The following is an 18,913-nucleotide window of genomic DNA, read 5'->3' on the forward strand; positions in this document are numbered from 1 at the left end:
CTCAGCTCCCTAGGCATGAGGGTTTATACGCAGAGGATGTCTTACTGTCTCAGCAGTGACTCCGTTACATGTGTATCACATTATACATTCACATCTATACCTTTTATTTAATTATCATCTCTTCTTTTAATTTATTTGAAGTCTATATAATCTGCCCTTTTCCTACGCCTGTCACTGTAACGTCTCAGTTCAGTAGCTGACCATCTTATTTCAGCTCTCTCATTAAAAGCAGTCTTGGCAGTTCTTAGGTCACAGTTGTGCATAATTTCGGCCCCTCGATACAGGGGGATCTGCAACCTCTTTGTGCTGAGGGGCAGAGCTGTGTAGTCAGCACATGAGTCCTTCCCACTCTTGTCAGTCAAAGCAGAGGGCTCGCCTCTGAAATGGGGACCAATCCAATGCCAGCACTCCTTAACAGGGACAGTACACTGCTCCATCTGTCATTCAACCTGAGGTCTCCTCCTCCACAATTGGTGACTCACTCAAAACCACTCCTACAAGAGCTTCCAGTCAGACTGAAGACCTCGGTCAAAATCTTATTAATACATTGAACCTACCCCTATTTTTAATGCTGATCGTATAAATACAAGGAAGGAACTATTACAACTTCCAGGGCACCTTGAAAGAAATAGATATTTGTATTGGTAAATGTGTTTGTTGCCTTGGTTGTTCAATCCTAAAATAGACTTTTCACTGCTCCTTTGAATCTCCTTGGTATACATGGTATAGTGTTACCCCAGAAAGCGGGATTGATTTCACTGCATAGCTCAATCCACAGATCAGAACTGAATTAACCTCAGAAAGGTTTACTTTACATGCACCATAACTCAAAGCTGAGTTTATGGGCTTAGCTAAAAGCTAATGAGGTGAAGTTTCCATAACTAGTCTTCCTAATAGCAATTGCTTTGTTTAATATTTTTGATTAGATAACACTGCTTATAGAGCGACATGCGGTCAAGGTGTTTGTCTAATGACATCAGTTAGCAGCAATGTTGATGGTGCTGCAAGATGGAATCATGGTGAATTACTTTAAGGGATAATGAAATGTAACTGACATATGGAAATGTGTGATTTTGCCTGGCATTAGGTTTGCTGTAATCTCATTTCTGGTTTGTTTTCTCAAAAGCGGAATCACCAGAATCATAACTGTGATGTTGGCACAGTAGCAAAGAGTGTCTGCATTATTCTGACTAAGAATCAGTCTGTGAAAATTACCCCACACGTGCTAAAGACTGTAACTGATTCAGGGTGTGGCGGCCATTTCCCCATTTTCCAGGAGCTCTGACTCTGATTGCATTTGCAGTCAGAGTCAGAGGTAGTGAGGTTAATGCTACGAATAAATGGAACGTGTGGAGCTCATATTCTCAGGGGCAGAAGGCAAACGTGACCCATTTAGAGAAAAGAGAACACGCATTCCCATACAGGTCATCTGCATCTCCCAGCTGAGGGCAGCACTGGTCCCCAGGGACACCATTACGGCTCTCCCAGCAACAAATACTTCACGTGTGGTTTTCCAGAAGTCTGCATGGCCCGCCCCTCCCTGACACGGAGAGACAATCACTTGGAAATTAATTTCAGGTGTTGGCAGAGCGCGCCGTAATTGAGGAGGTGTGGTGGGCCTGGGGGCCGGGCAGGGCAGGGGGGGGGGGGGTTAGTGCTTTTATTTACAGCCCAACAAGCCCACTTGGAAGCCGCTCCCCCTCCTTACCCAACAAAACTGTAGCCCAGGGCGTCACGGTGGGATAACAGAGTGACAGAACAGCTAATGACCCGTGCTGAAATTACAGCACTACCTGTGGGGCTTCAACAGAATCTCAGTCCGAGATCCTTGGGGGGGGGCTCACGTCTGCCAGCTGGTCCTTGAGCTCTTTTACGCATGGTGTCCACCCTTGTGGACAGCTTAGTTAAGCCTGTTTTTGGAACCACTAGATCTGTGAAGAAGCACAGCTGCGGATGACCGGGTCTCACCTAGGCTCCTTGGAGAAGGAGTCCAGTCAGCATAGCCTACGAAATCTGCTGTAGCGTAGGAGGGCCGTCAAAAAAAATGGATCTGATATATGATAATTCATATACAATAGGGTAAATGTGCATTATATTCAGCCAGTCCAGCACTGAATGGCAGTTCTGCGATGCCTGGAGGCTGAGCTCTTCCCCCAGTGAAGGACGTGTTTGCATGCTGGCAGGACATGCGTCAGGCCTGGCGTGGTGCTGCTGAGGTCACACTGAGGCCTTGTGTCTGGCCGCTTCTCTCTGCTGAGGCTCAGCCAGCCGTTGAGTGGGCCTCACCCACGTGCTGGAAGGCGAGGTCAAACAGAAAGCTGAAGTTCAACATTAACATGAGCATTTTACACCTGACTGCGCACCTTCCGGCTTTTTATATGGAAAACAATCCCCACGTGTACAGTGCCCTGCTCTCTTGCGGCCCCGTGGACCCGCCTGGATTCGGCTAGATATTGGCTCCTTGTTTATGGGGCAGAATCTGACCATGTGTCTCTTCCCCAGGTGGTGGACCTATACTGGGGGCTGGACCCTGACGAGTGGGACAGCCCAGAGCTCCAGCAGATGAGGATGAAGATGCTGGAGGAGTGCTTGAAGACCTCCGCAGGTCCATGTTTTGTTGTGGGTATAAGACGATATGCTTTTACGCCCCCCCCCCCGTGCCCCCCTCCTTGTGTCCTGTCCCACAGTGTCTCTTGAGCCTCTGTCCAGTGCTGCTTCCTGCTTCTCCTAATATTTAATATATATGTAACATATATATGTAATATAATATATATGTAACAGTATCTGCCGTTAACCCCCCACCCCACCCCCACCGCTGCCTCAGAATGGACTGTCATCATGGGGACGAGAATAAAACATACAACCCCCCCCACCACCCCGCTACCCCTTGTTTTTAAACATTTCACTGCAGCTGCATCCCAGCCACTTAATACCTGCTGCAGTCCGGCCCACTATTCAGGAATGGGGGGGGGGGGGGGGGGCTGCAGAGAGTATGAGTGGGGGAATCAGAACCCTGCAGAGGTTTCCAGGTTACAGACGTGAAACGGGCAATTTTTCTGAGGTTGTTTCACATGACAGAGCAGCACTGGGAAGCAGAATTTCCTAGTGAAATTGATCCCAACTGATTAAAATGTAAAAGAAGTGTGTGCAGAGGCAGGTGGCACTGTGGCTGGAGAGCTATCAGGGGTCTGGGGTGTCCCCAAACAAGACCCCCTCCTCTGCTCCCTAGCTGAAACTCTAAGGCTGACCCTAAATATGCTTCTGCATTAAATAGCATTTTACACAAAGAAGTACGACTACATTTGCATGACCCGTTATGCAAATGACCAAAAATGTGTCTCCTGAATTAAATGAAAACATTTAGTTGTGACATGGGCAGTGCAGTAGAGGAGCTCATCAACTGGTCAGCGCTAGAATTATTCTTCCTATCAGAAATGACATTGAGGCCGAGCCTTATGCTGTGCAGAAAGAGCATTGACATGAGCCAGCTGAAGTTACCCTCCGCACCTGTTACCCTCGCCGCCTGCGTACCAGCCGGTGTTCAGTCCCCGTGTGGCACACGACAGATGCAGCCGCATGCGTGTCATGTAAGCAGCACCTCTCATCTGTCAGACACAATGAGGCCTCTCCATCTCTCTGTGACATCTGTACCATCACTCATGAAAAATTCACACTCATTTTATCCATCCGTCCGTGCAACCACTTATCTACGCAGGGCACATCCTGGACAGGACACCAGTCAATTAATGCATAAATGTAATCTGGCCTTGGGAAGTGGTGGCTTGATGGTTAAGGAAGCACACTTGTAATTGAAAGATTGCAGGTTCGAATCCCCGACCAGCAAGGCACCACTGAGGTACCCTGAGCAAGGTTCCGCCCCCAAACACTGCCCCCGGGGGGCTGAATTAGTCACGAAAGTCACATATGGGTGCTGTGGTGTGTTGACAATGACCACTGATCACCTAATTCTAATAAGTCATGTTCCCCAGTTTATCTCCATCTCCTCAATATCTATTCTTCCACGGCTCTAAAATCAACAAAACTGCACAGACACAACAAGTACCTCCTTCCCTCAATTCCCCAAACTAGCCCCACCCCCTCCCTCTTCCTTCCATTCCCCAAGCAAGAACTGCCCCCTCACCCCCCTCCTGTCCCCAAACTAGCCCCACCCCCTCACTCTTCCCTCCATTCCCCAAACAAGTCCCGCCCCCTCACCCCTCTCCTTCTGTCCTCAAGCAAGTCCCGCCCCCTCACCCCTCTCCTCCAGTCCTCAAGCAAGCCCCACCCCCTGACCCCTCCCCTCCTGTCGCCAAGCAAGCCCCTCCCCCTCACCACTTCCCTCTCTGGCTGGCTGACTGGACTCTGGCCCGGCCTCAGGGAGCCGCTGAGAGATGCTAAGGCAGTGCAGGGTCCTAAAATGGGCTATCGTCAGCAGGCGTGCGTGAAGCTCCAGTGGAGCATGTCCGTCCTGCTGAGTGTGAGTCCTGCTTGTCTGCTGCTTTCTTTACCTGCCTTCTTTTAAGCTGTTGTTCACTAGACACATAATATCTGTCCATTACTTTCAGCTGATATTACTGCATCACACAATGTCTTCATGTTTTGCCAGTGTAACATGATACAGCCATTTCTGATATGGTTTCATTTGAACATTAATCCTTCCGAAGAAATCCATAAAAATTATTTCAGTGATACTTTAAATAAATCCAGGAAAACACCCCCATAGAGAGAGAACACCACACTTCATCAAAATCCCCTTAGGTTATGAGGGAGTTCATGTAATGAAAGAATCCCATTGTATGTATGAGGTCATAGGATGACCATAAGCTGGACGCCTGCTGTTAGAGGAACACCATGTTGGATCCTCCACTGGGCTGAGGCTATGAGGCATTTGGCTGAAACATCGACGCGGGGCAGGATGCAGAATCAGTGCTGTTTTGTTCTTCGGTTCAGGCTGGTTTAGCCACTGACAGGAAACGGAGCAAAGAAACCTGAAGCTGTTTGTGCTCATCTGCAGCGATGCCGCCACCGTCTTGGCTGCATTTCAAACAGCCGGCGTTGACAGCAAGCCAAGCAGGCTGGGCCAATGGAGTCATCTCTCAACTGTTGGGAACAGCGAGTGTGTGTGTGTGGGGGGTGGGGACATGTTTTTTCTGGATCGTCATCCATTGTGACTGTTTGTGTGTGTGTGTGCATGTGTGTGTGTGTGTGTGTGTGTGTGTGTGTGTGAGGGAACAGAGGCCAAGGCAGAGGCCCATTGCCCTGACGATGGCCCAAGTACATGAAAGCTGCCACGTTTCTTGGCGATTCACTGCACCCCATCGCACCTCCCCCATCGTTAATAAGAATAATCGCTGCAGATTCACGTCTGCAAGGTACCGAAGAAGCAAAACAGCAGGAAACAGCCCTGCCAGCGCCACGGCACCAGAAAGGAAGCAAAAAAAGCTGTCAACAAGATGTAAACAAAAATGTTTCTTCAAAGCTGCAGTTTTCCTGCGCCAAGAAGCTGTAATGTAGTATTACGCCATTAAACCACTTTGCTGTTATTGACTTCCAGCTTTCGCTCTAGGGAAGGCAGGGGTGCTGGACTTATTCTTGCATATTTTCTCTAACAATAAGGTTTGTTACAGCTTTCATACCACAATCAAGAAGGCTTGTCTTTTCCACACTCAGCTGCAGAAATGCTAAAAATAGGAAAACTTGATGGACTGTCTTGGATAATCAACACAGGCATCCGTTAGACTTCATCTCAGAAAGAGAGATAACCTCATGTTGACAGCCTTTGTCAAAACCTATTGAAAAGAAGCGTTTTTTTATAGCGTACACATGGTGCTGTGAGTGAGTTCACTGATGTGTGTGGGCTGACTCATTAACGTGAAGCTTGCCTCCCAGGATCTGCATCCCATCGACTAAGAAAAGCAGCATGCGCTTCACATTGACGTCCACCCAAACGGCTGCCGGCATCTCTCCATTTTAAAAACTCATCTCTGCTTCCACGCCAGCGAATGTGTGCACACAGAAAAATAATTGCTCGACACCTCTTAGGAGGAATCGCTTTTGATTTCACGGCTATTGAAAGCCTCATGTACCTCTGAAGCGGTATTGTCTTCCTAACAAAGGTAATGCACCGACCATAAAGAGTGACTATTTGAAGGTTATTGGCGGAAAAGCAAAGAAAGGAGAAGATAGAGAATCAGAGGGGATGTTTCAGACATGAATGGCTGAATGTGATTGGCAGTTGGAGTAGGGGACATGCATTGCTAATGACCAAGGTTACCTGGTTTTCTACTACCCCACTCAACTGAACTGAACTGGAAAACTCCGCCCCCTTTCCCCTTGTTCCTCTGCATGCTGATGGTCATGAGGCGTTGCCAAATCTAACACACCCTCCTCTGCAAAGCGGGCCTGCAAATTCAAGGTCATTGAGGGCATCACACTCTGCCATCAACATTGAGGTGTGAGGAGTTGGGCAGTCTACAGGATACATGGGACTGGTTGAGATAGCGCAGCGCTCAGCACGCCGCACTTCAGCCCAGAGGGTGAAAAGACCTCCAGTGTTTTGTCAAGCTTCAACACAGCTCCAAGCAAAATACGTGCCCAGTGAGATTTTGAGATGTGGCTTTGGGTGACTCACACTGAGACCAAAGGTACCCTGGTGAAGAACAGGTTCTGAGTCAGAACTTTAGGTGCTTCACAGGGCAGGATTATCACTCCACTGCAGCAGGTGGCACTACTGCAGATTAGTAGTACAGAAGTAAAACGGCTGCCTTCAAAGCCAGATGTGCAGGGAATTCCAAGTTGCCGTTGTGAGTCGCATCCTTTACTCGGCAAAGGGGGGTTTATCGAGGCGTATATTCTGGGTTCCCGTTTCGCTCCCTTCTCTGTCATGGTGGAGCCAGCTGTGTGCTGTGTGAAGGATCCCCTCATGTCACTGATACAGTCTCCTTTGTTAATGCAGCCCAGCTTTGAATGTCCTCATTCTCCAGTTCTCATTTTCAGTACTGTCTTTATCTTTCTCTAAAAATAGTTTCATTGCCAAGTGGACAGTACTAATGTTGCTTATAAGCCTCAGAGCACAACTAACAGTAATTTTCATGTAATAGACCAAAGCTATATTTCTTATATAATCACTGGCACAGTTTTGGGTTTTGGCTGGTCTACACGTCTTAGTTAACCCCTTCGTTTTTAGTCTGGTTATGGACAAACGCTTACACTGCTCACAGTTTCTCATCATATGTCCTTATTTGACCTGCCGCTCTCCCTCTGTGCCACCAACAGGGGCTGGTCGGTGAGAAGTATGGCAGCATACGTGTGCCAGGAGAGGTGGAGTCAGCGGAGTTTGAAATGATCCTGGACGCCGCTGTGGAAGTGGGGCTGGATACGCATATCCTGGAGGAGTGGTACTGCCGGGACGAGAACTCTGTCCCGCCGGCCTACTACATCAAACCCAAGGCTCAGATGCTGAAGAACTACCAGAACTCGGTATGCAGTGCCATTGAGAACAAGAAGGACTCAAAGCTTGCTTAGCTTTACAGCTGCACGAGGACTCTCCAGTGAAGGAATTAGCAGAAATTACAGTGTTTACTGTCACAGTAATCAACAAACACCACCCACCCCCCAAAATGTATCAATGTGTTAGTCTTCCTGCTAAACACCCACATGGACACAGACACATACACATACACATAGCACAATACAATGTAGCACCCCAGTACAATCCTGGAACAAGACTTCTGAACAGCATTACACAATACTGTTCAGGTCGTCAGTTAGCAATGCTCTTTGGAGAGATGGGAGTCACTCTAGCTTCCAGTTTTTGAGACGCTGCAATGTTATTATCTCCTGAAAGGTATGAGATGTGCTCACTGCCCTGGGTGCCCCCTAGAGGAGGCAAAAAATAGGTGAAGATGGCAGCCAGTCCACAGGATGTAAAATTCACTCTATATTTATTTGCTGCATTTTTAAAATGTAAAATCAGCAATGTATTTGGTACACTAAACTAAACATATATTTGTGCCAGTCGAAACTGAGGGTAATTTTTTTTGTCTAAAAGCCTATTATACTGTGTCCAAATGTAGACTGGGGGGATGTTATCGTTCAGAATCACTGCAGGGTGAAAATGGAAAAAGCAGCAGGCCCAGTCCACACAGAGGAGTCCTCATAAATCCAAAGCCAGTGTCCTTCTACCACACGTTCTCTCTCTCTGTCTCCGTCTCTCTCTCCATCTTACTGTCCCTCCATGCATGTTCCCCACCTGACCAAAAAAGGGAGACACGTGATAAGGGCATTAAGACAGCGGGCCTGTGTTTGTCTGCTAGATGGAATCAGGAAGCACCAAGGCCAAGACAGACAGGGCCTGGCGGAGTGTGTCAGAGGAGATCAAGAAGATCTTCCATACCGCCGTCCATCACCTACAGGAGAAGGGCACCATGAAAAGCACCCAGGGCAAGAGGTTCCTCTGCTCCGGTGAGGACAACTGGTACAGCCATCTCCACCCCGAGCAGCACCTGTAGCAACCCATTCACTTCTGTCATGTTCCCCTGTTAGACCCCATGAATCATGAGGAAACATTGACTCTGTGTAGATGGAGCCAGCTTCCAATGATGAACAGAAAGGCAAATGCAAAGACTGCTTTATCTGTAACCATGGGTGTGGGTATGGACAGTAGAGTATGTCCCCAGCAATGTCGTGGGGGTGCTGGGTGTTTTAAGGAGTGTGGGGGATTCTGGGCTAATTTGGTCCCTTCCAATGTTGCAACCAAACCTACGCCCTTGTCTGTAGCTTAGTCATAACTTGACGTACTTTAAAATATAACTGAAGATCTACTTCTTCCCTGTGTCATGGATCTTTTAAGCTTTTGTCGATTCATAATTTAGCTAACATGTAGTGTAAATGTGAGCTGCTTAGACCAAATGTGAGGTGAAATAATCAGAAATCAATATATTTACAAGAAAATATCACTCAGGCACATGTTTTCAGATTTTCAGTGTGTTCTGTAAATGTAAGAACCATTATTGGCTTTGTGAAAAAAGTTACTAAAGTTTTAAAAAGAAAAAAAAATCAACCAGATTTTAAGTGCCAAAGGCTTTGGGCTAGAAAATGATTTGAAGATATTTTTCAGTGATACAACCTTTTTACGTTTTGGCTTGTGAACCAAACCATAAAACTCTGATACTGCATTGCCATTGTGGATCAGTGTGATTTTATCATGTTAGTTGATTTTAGAGAAGGTTTAGAGACGTACACCTGAGCCCAAGAGACCAGAGCCCTAGATGTTTGCTGGCCAGTTGCAGAAGTGAACATCCGTTGCTTCTTTTAAGGGTAAAGAAACAGCTTCATGACCAGCTTGTGCTTCAGCACACCACGGGAACCTTCGGATGTTCAGTATTGGGACTGTTATGCATGCTGTGCTTTCATGTGATTGCCTGTATCATTCTCCTAGCTCTCGAGGATGAGTTAGACTTCGCCCTGGGCAAGCAGACGCCAGCCTTTCTGAAGAAATGTGTGTGTTACATCCGGAAAATCGCCAACTTAGAGCGTTACGCCAAGCTGCCGGAGATGGCCCGCTACATGGATATCACGCAGAACGGCGATCGCGCCGTGCGTAACCAGGAGGCCTACGAGCAGCTTCAGAAGGTGCGCGATGAGTTCATCCCGACCATTGTGGCAGCCTCCAACCTGCGAGTCTACTCCTCAGTCACGCACTGCGACATGAAGCTGGGCTACTCACAAGAGGTGGAGAGCCACTACGTCGAAGGTCTCTGCAAGCAGTTCTATGAGGATATGGTGGATATCATTCAGGCCACTGTGCAGCAGAACTTCGATACTGAGACAGACCCACTTTACGATGAGATCCTACAGCACCTGTCCCTGTGCAAGACCTACTCATCATTGTACGAGTACAAGTGTGAGGCTCTCAGTGTGATCCACAGGTATATGCTGCCCACCAAGGCCAGCAGAGTGAGCCCCCTGGTGGTTTATGGAGGACCGTGCACAGGGAAGACCCTCCTCATAGCAGAGGCAGCCAAACAGGTAAGACACATGAATCAGAAGAGAGTGAGAATGGAGTGCCCAAGGACTGCATGAGGGCATATATACCACAGCATATATTATTCTGCAAGGTTATTTCATGGTGTTGGGGGGGGGTATGCATACATTTATAATGTTAGGGTGCATGTGAGAACAGCCAGATATAGAATTATGATGGAGGCCAAAACAGTGAACAATATTTCTTCCTCAGTGTATCGCTACCTCCCTCTGTCCAATTTCCTTTTACAAATTGATAAATATTGGCATGTATATTAATACTTTTGCATCCCTGTCAGTGTTACTCTTGATGCATCTGTTTGGTTTGTTGTGTGCCTGTTTTGCTCTGCGTGTGTGTGTGTGTGTGCGAGCGGGTTTACCTATTCCTATGGGGACACAATGTCCCCATAACGTGAAAAATATCCATTTTTTTTCCCTTATGGGGACCGGTTTCCTGGTCCCCATAAGGGAAAACTGTATTTTATAAAAATCGGTGACTGCTATGAAAAAACTAAAAATGCAAACACTCTTGTATTTTGTTAGGTTACTTATGGTTATGGTTAGGGCAGAGTAGGGGTTAGGGTTGTCATAGTTAGCGTTAGCATTTTTCCCATTGAAATGAATGAGCGGTCCCCATAAGGATATGTTTACCCTACATGTGCGTGTGTGTGTGCGTGTCTGGTCAGTTGAACACACATCCCAGCTGGCATGGCACTGTGTCCCAGCCACCTGGCTACCCAGATGCATTAGAGTCATGTTGCAGTGCCCTGTAGTGGGAGGCCTGAGCGGGAGCCAGTTTCTTTAGCCTTAATAATTGATGCCATGACTTCCCCTTTTGTAGTGATTTACTTTGTGGGATATGGGCAGGGAGCCACAGCTTGCCTGGCTACAGTCACCATGGCGCATAGCCAAAGTGAGGCAGCTCTTTCTGCAGTGCGTTAAGACTCAGCCAAAACCCCAACCTCATGATTAGCGGCAGAGGACCACAGGGAGGCAGCAAACTGATAAGGCAGATGAATTGAGGTCTGCAAACACATAGCTTAACACCCTTTGGCATCCCCTGCCTGTAGGACAGTGGTCTGACCCACCCTTTGTCATTTAGGGCAGTGTTTCCCAAGCCAGTTCATGCGAACTCCCAGACAGTCCAGGTTTTTGCTCTTATTGGGAACTGGAAGGGAGCAAGAATGTGGACAGTCTAACGGTTCACGAGGACTGGGTTGGGAAACGGTAATTTAGGGCACAGCCTTATTTGTTGGAACGGAGTACTAACTGTCAGATCACATAGTTTAATTAGAGAATATTTTTGATATTTCAGTTACTATAATGCCTTTAGTTGGGGTAAATGGTAGGTTCATGTGTGAATATGGGGGGAATTTAGCAATGGAGATCAGAGAAGTCTCTTCATTCTTATCATATAGCATAGAGCAGGATGCCACAGCCATTAAACAAAGGTTCTGCTCTATACCTTAGCCCTAACTCTAAACCTAATGTCAAAGCATACTCGACATGATCCCAGTTTTTTCCAGAGTTCTTCTTTCTTACAGTACTTATCAGTATCAGTAATTTGGAACAAATGAGGTTCCAATTAATGTTTTTTTTTTCTTTATTTTAGGCTTACTCCTGGCTTCAGAAAGAAATGGGCCCAGAGAGTGACCCAGTGGTCATCGTCCGTTTCATTGGATCCTCAGAATTCTCCACTGACCTCCGCACACTCCTGCAGAGCATCTGTGAGCAGATCGCCATCAACTACTGCTGTCTGATCCGCTTCCTGCCCAACAAGATCCGTGAGATGCGGGAGCTGCTGGTGAGCCTGCTGAATGAGGCCTCCTTGCAGCGACCACTGGTCATCTTGCTGGATGCCTTAGAACAGCTCTCTGAAGCAGACGAGGCACGGAAGCTGTGGTGGCTTCCAGCACACCTGCCACGGGCTGTCCGGGTGGTGGTCTCTACATTACCCAATAAGCATGGCATCCTACAGAGGTTACGTTGCCTCGTCCAGGACGAGAGCCGCTACGTGGAGTTAATGCAACATGACCGGAAGATGTGTAGCCAGACCCTCAAGCACCAGCTCCTTAATATCAAGCGTAAGGTCACCTCAGGGCAGCAGATCTATGTCAATGAGGCACTAGCTAAGTGCACCCTGCCAATGTTTGTCAACCTCATCTTCCGGGAAGTGCAGCACTGGAGATCACACAAGGACGTAGATGAAACTTCACTGTGCTCAACAGTGCATGAGAGCATTGAGCAGCTCTTCTACTCCATTGAGAATAAGCTGGGTTCACGGTTTGTGTTCCGAGCATTGGGGTACATCACTATGGCCCGATCTGGACTGACAGAGATGGAGTTGGAGGACATACTTTCCTTAGACAACAGTGTCCTTGGTGACATCATGGTGAGTTCCAACCTCAAGAGCCCACTACGGATATCATATTGTCTCATCGCCCAGCTCAAAGAGGAACTCGAGGGGTACCTCATCGAGAGGCAGGTGCGGAATGTGACACTGATGGTGTGGGCTAACAGGCACTTGCACCTAATTGCCCAAAAGCTTTATCTCAGCAACGAGGAGGATGTTCACCAGATGCACAGTCTCCTGGCAGAGTATTTCTTAGGGACCTGGTCGGGTGGGAGGAAGAAAATCTTCCACTGTGACAACAATCACTTTGACTCTTTGAACATATCTCATCACAGGAACCCCCATCACCACAGCGACAAAGCTACAGCTGATAAGCACTCATATGACAGACAAACTCCAGAGCAGCCATGGGTGTTTCAGTGCAACCTCCTGGAGCCAGACATCTTCTTTGTCAACCACCGGAAAATGACAGAGCTTCTCTACCACCTCACTCGGAGTGGCCGGATGGATGATCTCACATTTGGGGTCATCATGAACTTCAGCTGGTTGTATACCATGATCAAGATTGGGCAGTTTGACAAGGCATTAGCAGATATTGACCTAGCCTACAGTTACTCACAGGAGAAAGAACTCAAGTTCCTGGCCACGACTCTGCGTAGCATCAAGATTAAGGTGACTCGGAACCCAAGCTCCCTGTCTGCTGAGCTTCAGCAGAGGCTTCTGCCTGTGGTCACCTCCCTGCCAAAACTCCGGCATCTCCTGCTGGAATGTGACAAAGATGGCCCTAAGTACTGCTCAATCGTGCCCCTGCACTCCTCAATGGACGTCACCTACACTCCAGAAAGATTGCCTCTGTGCTCCAGCTACATGCAGATTGTGGACATTCTTCCAACCTTCGCCCCCAACATTGTCATTGTAGCACTAGAGGATGGATCCGTCAGCACATGGGATGTGGAAAGCCGACAACTTCTGAGACAAATCGACACTGCACGCTCTGTTGTCTTAGGGATCAGACTCACCAGTGATGAAAAGTATTTAGTTGTGGCCACCACTAAAAACACACTGCTCATTTATGACAACCACAAGTCATGCCTGTTGTCTGAAGTGGAGGTGAAAGGCTCTAAACATTGTGGAGTTACTGGAGGGGTTGCCTTCATCAATGGCTTCACCTTGTCCAGTCATCATGCTCTCGCTTGGCTAGAAGCCAGCAAAGATGTTAGTGTCATTGATTTGCTTTATGGTTGGCCTCTGTACCAATTCCACTGTTGGTACGAGGTCACCTGTGTTGAGTGTTCTCCAGATGGTATGTATGCATTCTGTGGACAGTACCTAAACACCACATCAATTTTCCACCTTGGCAGTGGTGACAAATTAGCCACTGTAACATCAGAGTTCTCTGGGGGATTCGTCAAGTCTCTCCTCATCTTAGACACAATTCATCAGATGGTGATGATCGATAATGAGGGCAGTCTCTCAGTCTGGAACACAAAAGAGATCACAAACCCACGGATCATTGAGGACTATGATTGCAGAGGTGATGAGAGTGAGGTGATAGGCATTGAGTTATCAGAAGACCAGTGCTCCATTCTCATCTGCAAAGTTGAGAGCATAGAGGTTCTGGACACCAGATTGTGGAAAATGGTTGAGAAGTTCAAAGCCAAACGCAGTGAGCGCTTTGTGGCAGCTGTACTCTCCAAGAAAGGGGAGAGCATAGTTGCATCTATGGAAAATACTTCATCAGTCTTTGTATGGAGGAGGGATAGTGGCCAGTGTATGGCAAGCCTAGTGGAGATCTCAGGAGCTATTGTGAAACTAATCAAGTCCAGTCATCACAACCTGCTCTTGTCAGTAGCCAGCAGTGGAGTGCTCTCAGTTTGGGACATTGACATCATTACTGCTATGTCAAACATTGACAAAACTGGGAAGCGCATTCAGAGTCTGCAGCTGTCTAGTAGAGAGGATTTTATCTACACAACGGATGGATCAGAGTCCGTCCACAAATGGAACTTCAGCACCGGTTTCATTGAGACTGTGTTCAAGCATGAAGGCATTGTCGATAACTGTGTCCTGACTTCATCTGGGGATCTTATGGTGACTTCTGATGACAAATGCAGCCAGTACATCTGGCAGACAACGACAGGTGAAAATATCTTCCGGATCAATGGCCAGAGGATCTCCCAAATCTTGATCACCCACAATGACCAGTTTGTGGTGTCTCTCTGTGAGCAGAATGCATCCAGGGTATGGAGGCTGGCCACAGGCCACAAGGTATGTAATATCCTGGTATCACTGCAGAATGCCTTGATCACTACAGCCAATACCTTCTTAGTGGGAATAACAAAAAACAAGTTACTTGCTGTGAGCCTCTGGTCTGGCAGCGTATCCAAAAAATTTGTCTGTGACGACGGCATCACAATCGTCAACTTCAAGTTAATCCCAGATTGTCCAGATTTTGTCGTCTTTATCACATCCACAGAGACTGTGTTCATCTGGAGCATTGCAGATGAGTCCATTTGTCGAAGAGTGCAGCTCCCCAGCAACTTCTTGAAGACTCTGGAAGACTTCCAGATCTCCCCAAATGGAAAACTGGGTATCGTATCTAAGGGAGATGAGAACATCAATGTACTGGACCTGCATAGCGGCAAGCTTCGGCTTGTCCATGCTGCCGGCATTATATGGAAGCAGAAGCTCTCACGTGATGGACGCTACCTGGTCTATATCTGCTTCCGAAACTGCGATGAGGACGACGATGCTGGTGTGGTATCTAGCCTCATCGTCATGAGGCTAGCTGATGGGAAGAGCATTGGTACCTGCTCCTTGTACAAGACCCCAACCTTCCTGTGCCTGGCCCAGCGAGCCCTCAACATCATTGTGGGCTTTGAAGATGGCAGCATTGGCACCTACACTGTAGTGGATCGTGTTGACGCTGCACTAAAGATCAAAATTGCCACATCCAATAGCCGTCAGATAGTCAATAATGCCTCCCAGAAGGTGCGACCAAAGTGCAGCACCTTTCCCTTTAAGACCATCGCGGATTGCATTTGGAGAGAGTCCACCGAGGTCTTCTCCAGAGACAGTCCGATAAACGTCTCAGACTCAGGGGAGGCAGAAACTCCGACACCGACAAAGAAAAATGACCTGCTACAGTGAGAGTGCAATTTTAGCAGCCAGTCCTTGTTTACAGATCCATTGTGATGCAACTGCAGGTAAACACCTGGGGCCTGTACTACGAAGCGGGGTTACTGGCTTATCGGGGTAACTTGTCGGATTTAAGGTAGTCTGGGCAAAATGTAAGTGAACGAATATGAAGTCCATTTAAACTGTGGTACCTTAAATCCGACAAGTTACCCCGATAAGCCAGTAACCCCGCTTCGTAGTACAGGCCACTGGTGGCACTCTAACCATCAACAAACACTCCCCTGAACTTGGTTTATCCACAAACTAGTCCTGCCTAGTGACTGTTAAATGCTAAATGTTACATTTCCATTATTACTCAGTAGCATATCAAAACATCAAATGCTAGTTAATATTGTTTCTACTGGCTCTTTATTTTGATCTTATTAGTAACATTATTTTAAACTATTTTTTCCATTATTTTGTTTTTATTTATAAATACTTGCTGCAGATTTTTCAAGTTTAAGTTAAACTTGTGTTGTTAGCTGTATTACCCGTCTCACTATTACACGGCATTTTCTGGTACTGTAAAAAGAGATATGTGTATATTTATATGTGTATATATCTATTTTGGCTGCTACAATTGTGCAACTCCTTAAAGAAAATGTTTTGTTGTGCTTAATACAATCAAAGTGAGTGCCTGAATTTTTAAAAGTTTTTTTTTTCTTTCCTTGAGAATTTTGGAAACTTTGATGATGCAGGGAATTCATAAATACAGTGTTCATTCTAATAAGCATTTGTTATGGATTTGGCAGTTTACAAATATATACATTCAAATACTGTTACCTTAGTACGAGGAAAATCAGAACGTTAAGAAGGTTGTAAATTTCCTATTTGACCAATCAAACCAATACGAGTGAGGCTCGTATGAAACACCTGCCGGATGTAACTTATTGTATGTAGGACTTAGTATCAGCAGCACTTCAGATCCTCTCATGTTTCTGTTGTGTCTAGCAAAAATGTAAAATTCCGTTGTGTATAGTCAGGAGATAAACTAAATAAAGGTAGGAACAATGCAAAAGTCTGAAGAGGAATTTAATTTGCCTGATTATATAGATATGTGTGGATTGCAGTCTACTGTGAAACAGATTCTTCATGTGCCCTGGGGAAGGATTCAGACGGTTTATTTTAAGTTTAGGTTAGTTTATTAGTTTGTTTCATGTTTATTTGCATTATACAAATATAAAGGGCTACTCCATAAAATTGTATGTCACTGTTTCATTGTTGATGCATTACCCTCTTCTGACATATTTTCTATATCTTACGACTTGTAGCAGTATTTATCTTTCAAAAGTTTATTTTCCCATATAGAGAAAAACCACTACAAAGAACAACAATATACAGTATATTTGCCAAAGGTTCAAGTTTGTCTATTTTTATTGTGGTTGTTTAGAACTTAATCCCTGTTAAATAAATGGCTTGGAATTTTGTCATGGCAAAGTTGTTTAGATTTTGGTATGATTCAGTGTCAATGCATTAGCCATGCAAGATATAATGTATCATCTTTACTAATAAGTTTAAAATTAGTCCACTCACATCTTATTATATGGAATGCTAGTTCAAGAGTATATTTGAATGTGTCAATATAAAAGCCAGTATACAGTATATTATATGTTATGTAACTTGAATGACTTTTAATAACTTACTGGTTTGCGACATGTATTTAAAAATGTACTGGTAATGAATGTTTCTACGGTCTTTGTATTGTCAGGACTGACTTAACTGTTTAGAGATTTATATTTTCATAAATGTTGTATTTACATTTTGTTACAGAGTTGTATAACTGGAATAATTCAAAAAAATGTCTGGAGCAATATGAAATTGTGTGTATGCATTGTTTGTATGGAAATTTTTAATGTAATAAAATGGTTCTCTTTTGCCTCAGAGTGGATCTTTTTCCCATAGCTAAAAATGACCAGTATCCTTATACAGCACCCGAATATGCGTATCATAGAAAATGATTGTAATATTAAAAGACAGCCAGCAGGGGTCAGCTGTTCAGATTCATTATCTTAAATTAAAGTTAAACTGACACATTGGGATAGACTTTGACATGGAGATGGTGTCAGCGGCACTAACTACATCCAAGTAAATAAATAAACTAACAAATGTCTCAAGTAATTGAGCAAAATAAAACTTTTAAACAAATATATTATAAAAAGCCACAAAGTCGCGGGTAAATGCCTGTACAGACCTCTTCTGTAATGATGGGCATGAGAGCTGAAATGTTTTGAAAACCCTGGGGAAGGATGTTTAATTAGGTTACACACCTGCAGTGCAGCCTGCGGCCGCATGGACGCCCCTGTAATCTGGTGGCTCAGAAGGATCACTAAGGGGAGCATGGTGGCTCACACCTTCAGGTCCAGGGGGTTGAACATCACCCCACTTCTATGACTCTGTGGAGTTTGCATATCCTGCCTGCATTGGGTTTCCTCATGCAGGACAAAGACATGCAGTTATGCTCGTTAGCAGCTCCTATGTGCCAAACTCGGGCATGTATGAGCCGTACGGTGGACTGGCATCCCATCCAGGGTGTACCCCAATCTTGTGCCCTATATGTTGCCCCAGATAGGCTGCAGTTCTTCTCCCCCATGACTAGGATAGTGGATAGAAGATGAATGGATGAATAATTGCTTTGGGCTATCTTTTTTGTTTTTTTTTTTTATTTCCCATGGTGCCAAGTGTGCGTGCTGTTTCCATAGCAATAGAAGGCCTGCAGGGACCACACCTTCCCAGACTGTTTAGAGTAAGCTTATGTCCCCTGGCTCTGAGTATATCCTGTCTTAATATGACCTTCTCACAGAGATTCTGCCTCACATTTAAAGGGTTGCATGTATACAGCAGTGCTTTAAAACTGAGTAATTTATCAGACATATCTGCAAATTCAGATTTAGCCATACACTATCTCCCACAGCCATAAACTAGACGATTCTCTCAGTGGTTGGCGGTTTTACGGGTCGCCTTGCTTTATTTGCCCCCCTTTTTCAAAGCAGGGACGAGGTGAGTCATCCTCATAATGTTCATAGACACCATGACGCTACCGGCTGAGGGCCCAACACATTAATCTTGCTGACAGCGGCGAGCTGGTAAACCTTAGCTGACGTGCTACATTATACCTACAAGGGAAACAAAGGGAAGGCCGGCTCTTCAATCCCGCGCACGAAAACATGCCGCACGTGACAGGTGTACTTGCAGGCATTGGCCACTTCAAGCTCACAGACATTAAAGTCCCCAAAGACCGTTGGCCATGGAGCGGAACAATTCCATATTCTAGAAAGGAATCTGGTGCAAGGCAATAAATTCTAAGTAGTAACTAGACAGTAAATCTTAAGCTCTATAGATCAAATTTCAGACAGTCTGTAG

The 18,913-nt window shown here is 45.9% G+C and overlaps 1 protein-coding gene across 4 annotated transcripts in view; it reads left to right on the forward strand.

The window, feature by feature from the left end:
* The window catches only part of nwd2 (NACHT and WD repeat domain containing 2), a 33,655-nt gene extending 16,221 nt beyond the window's left edge, over positions 1-17,434 (forward strand). For 2 of the 4 annotated variants that reach the window (XM_023822757.2, XM_023822756.2), the window contains exons 4-8: positions 2,503-2,619; positions 7,276-7,479; positions 8,316-8,463; positions 9,440-10,029; positions 11,636-17,434. In XM_023822757.2, the coding sequence (XP_023678525.1) occupies positions 2,503-2,619; positions 7,276-7,479; positions 8,316-8,463; positions 9,440-10,029; positions 11,636-15,526 (4,950 nt within the window). In that variant the 3' untranslated portion in view covers positions 15,527-17,434. Of the gene's footprint in view, positions 1-2,502; positions 2,620-7,275; positions 7,480-8,315; positions 8,464-9,439; positions 10,030-11,635 lie in introns of those variants that run through there. The other 2 variants (XM_023822759.2, XM_023822758.2) reach the window with 2 other exon arrangements.
* The last annotated feature ends 1,479 nt before the right edge of the window (positions 17,435-18,913 follow it).

Source organism: Paramormyrops kingsleyae, chromosome 12 (genome assembly GCF_048594095.1).
Source record: "Paramormyrops kingsleyae isolate MSU_618 chromosome 12, PKINGS_0.4, whole genome shotgun sequence".
NCBI lineage: Eukaryota > Metazoa > Chordata > Actinopteri > Osteoglossiformes > Mormyridae > Paramormyrops > Paramormyrops kingsleyae.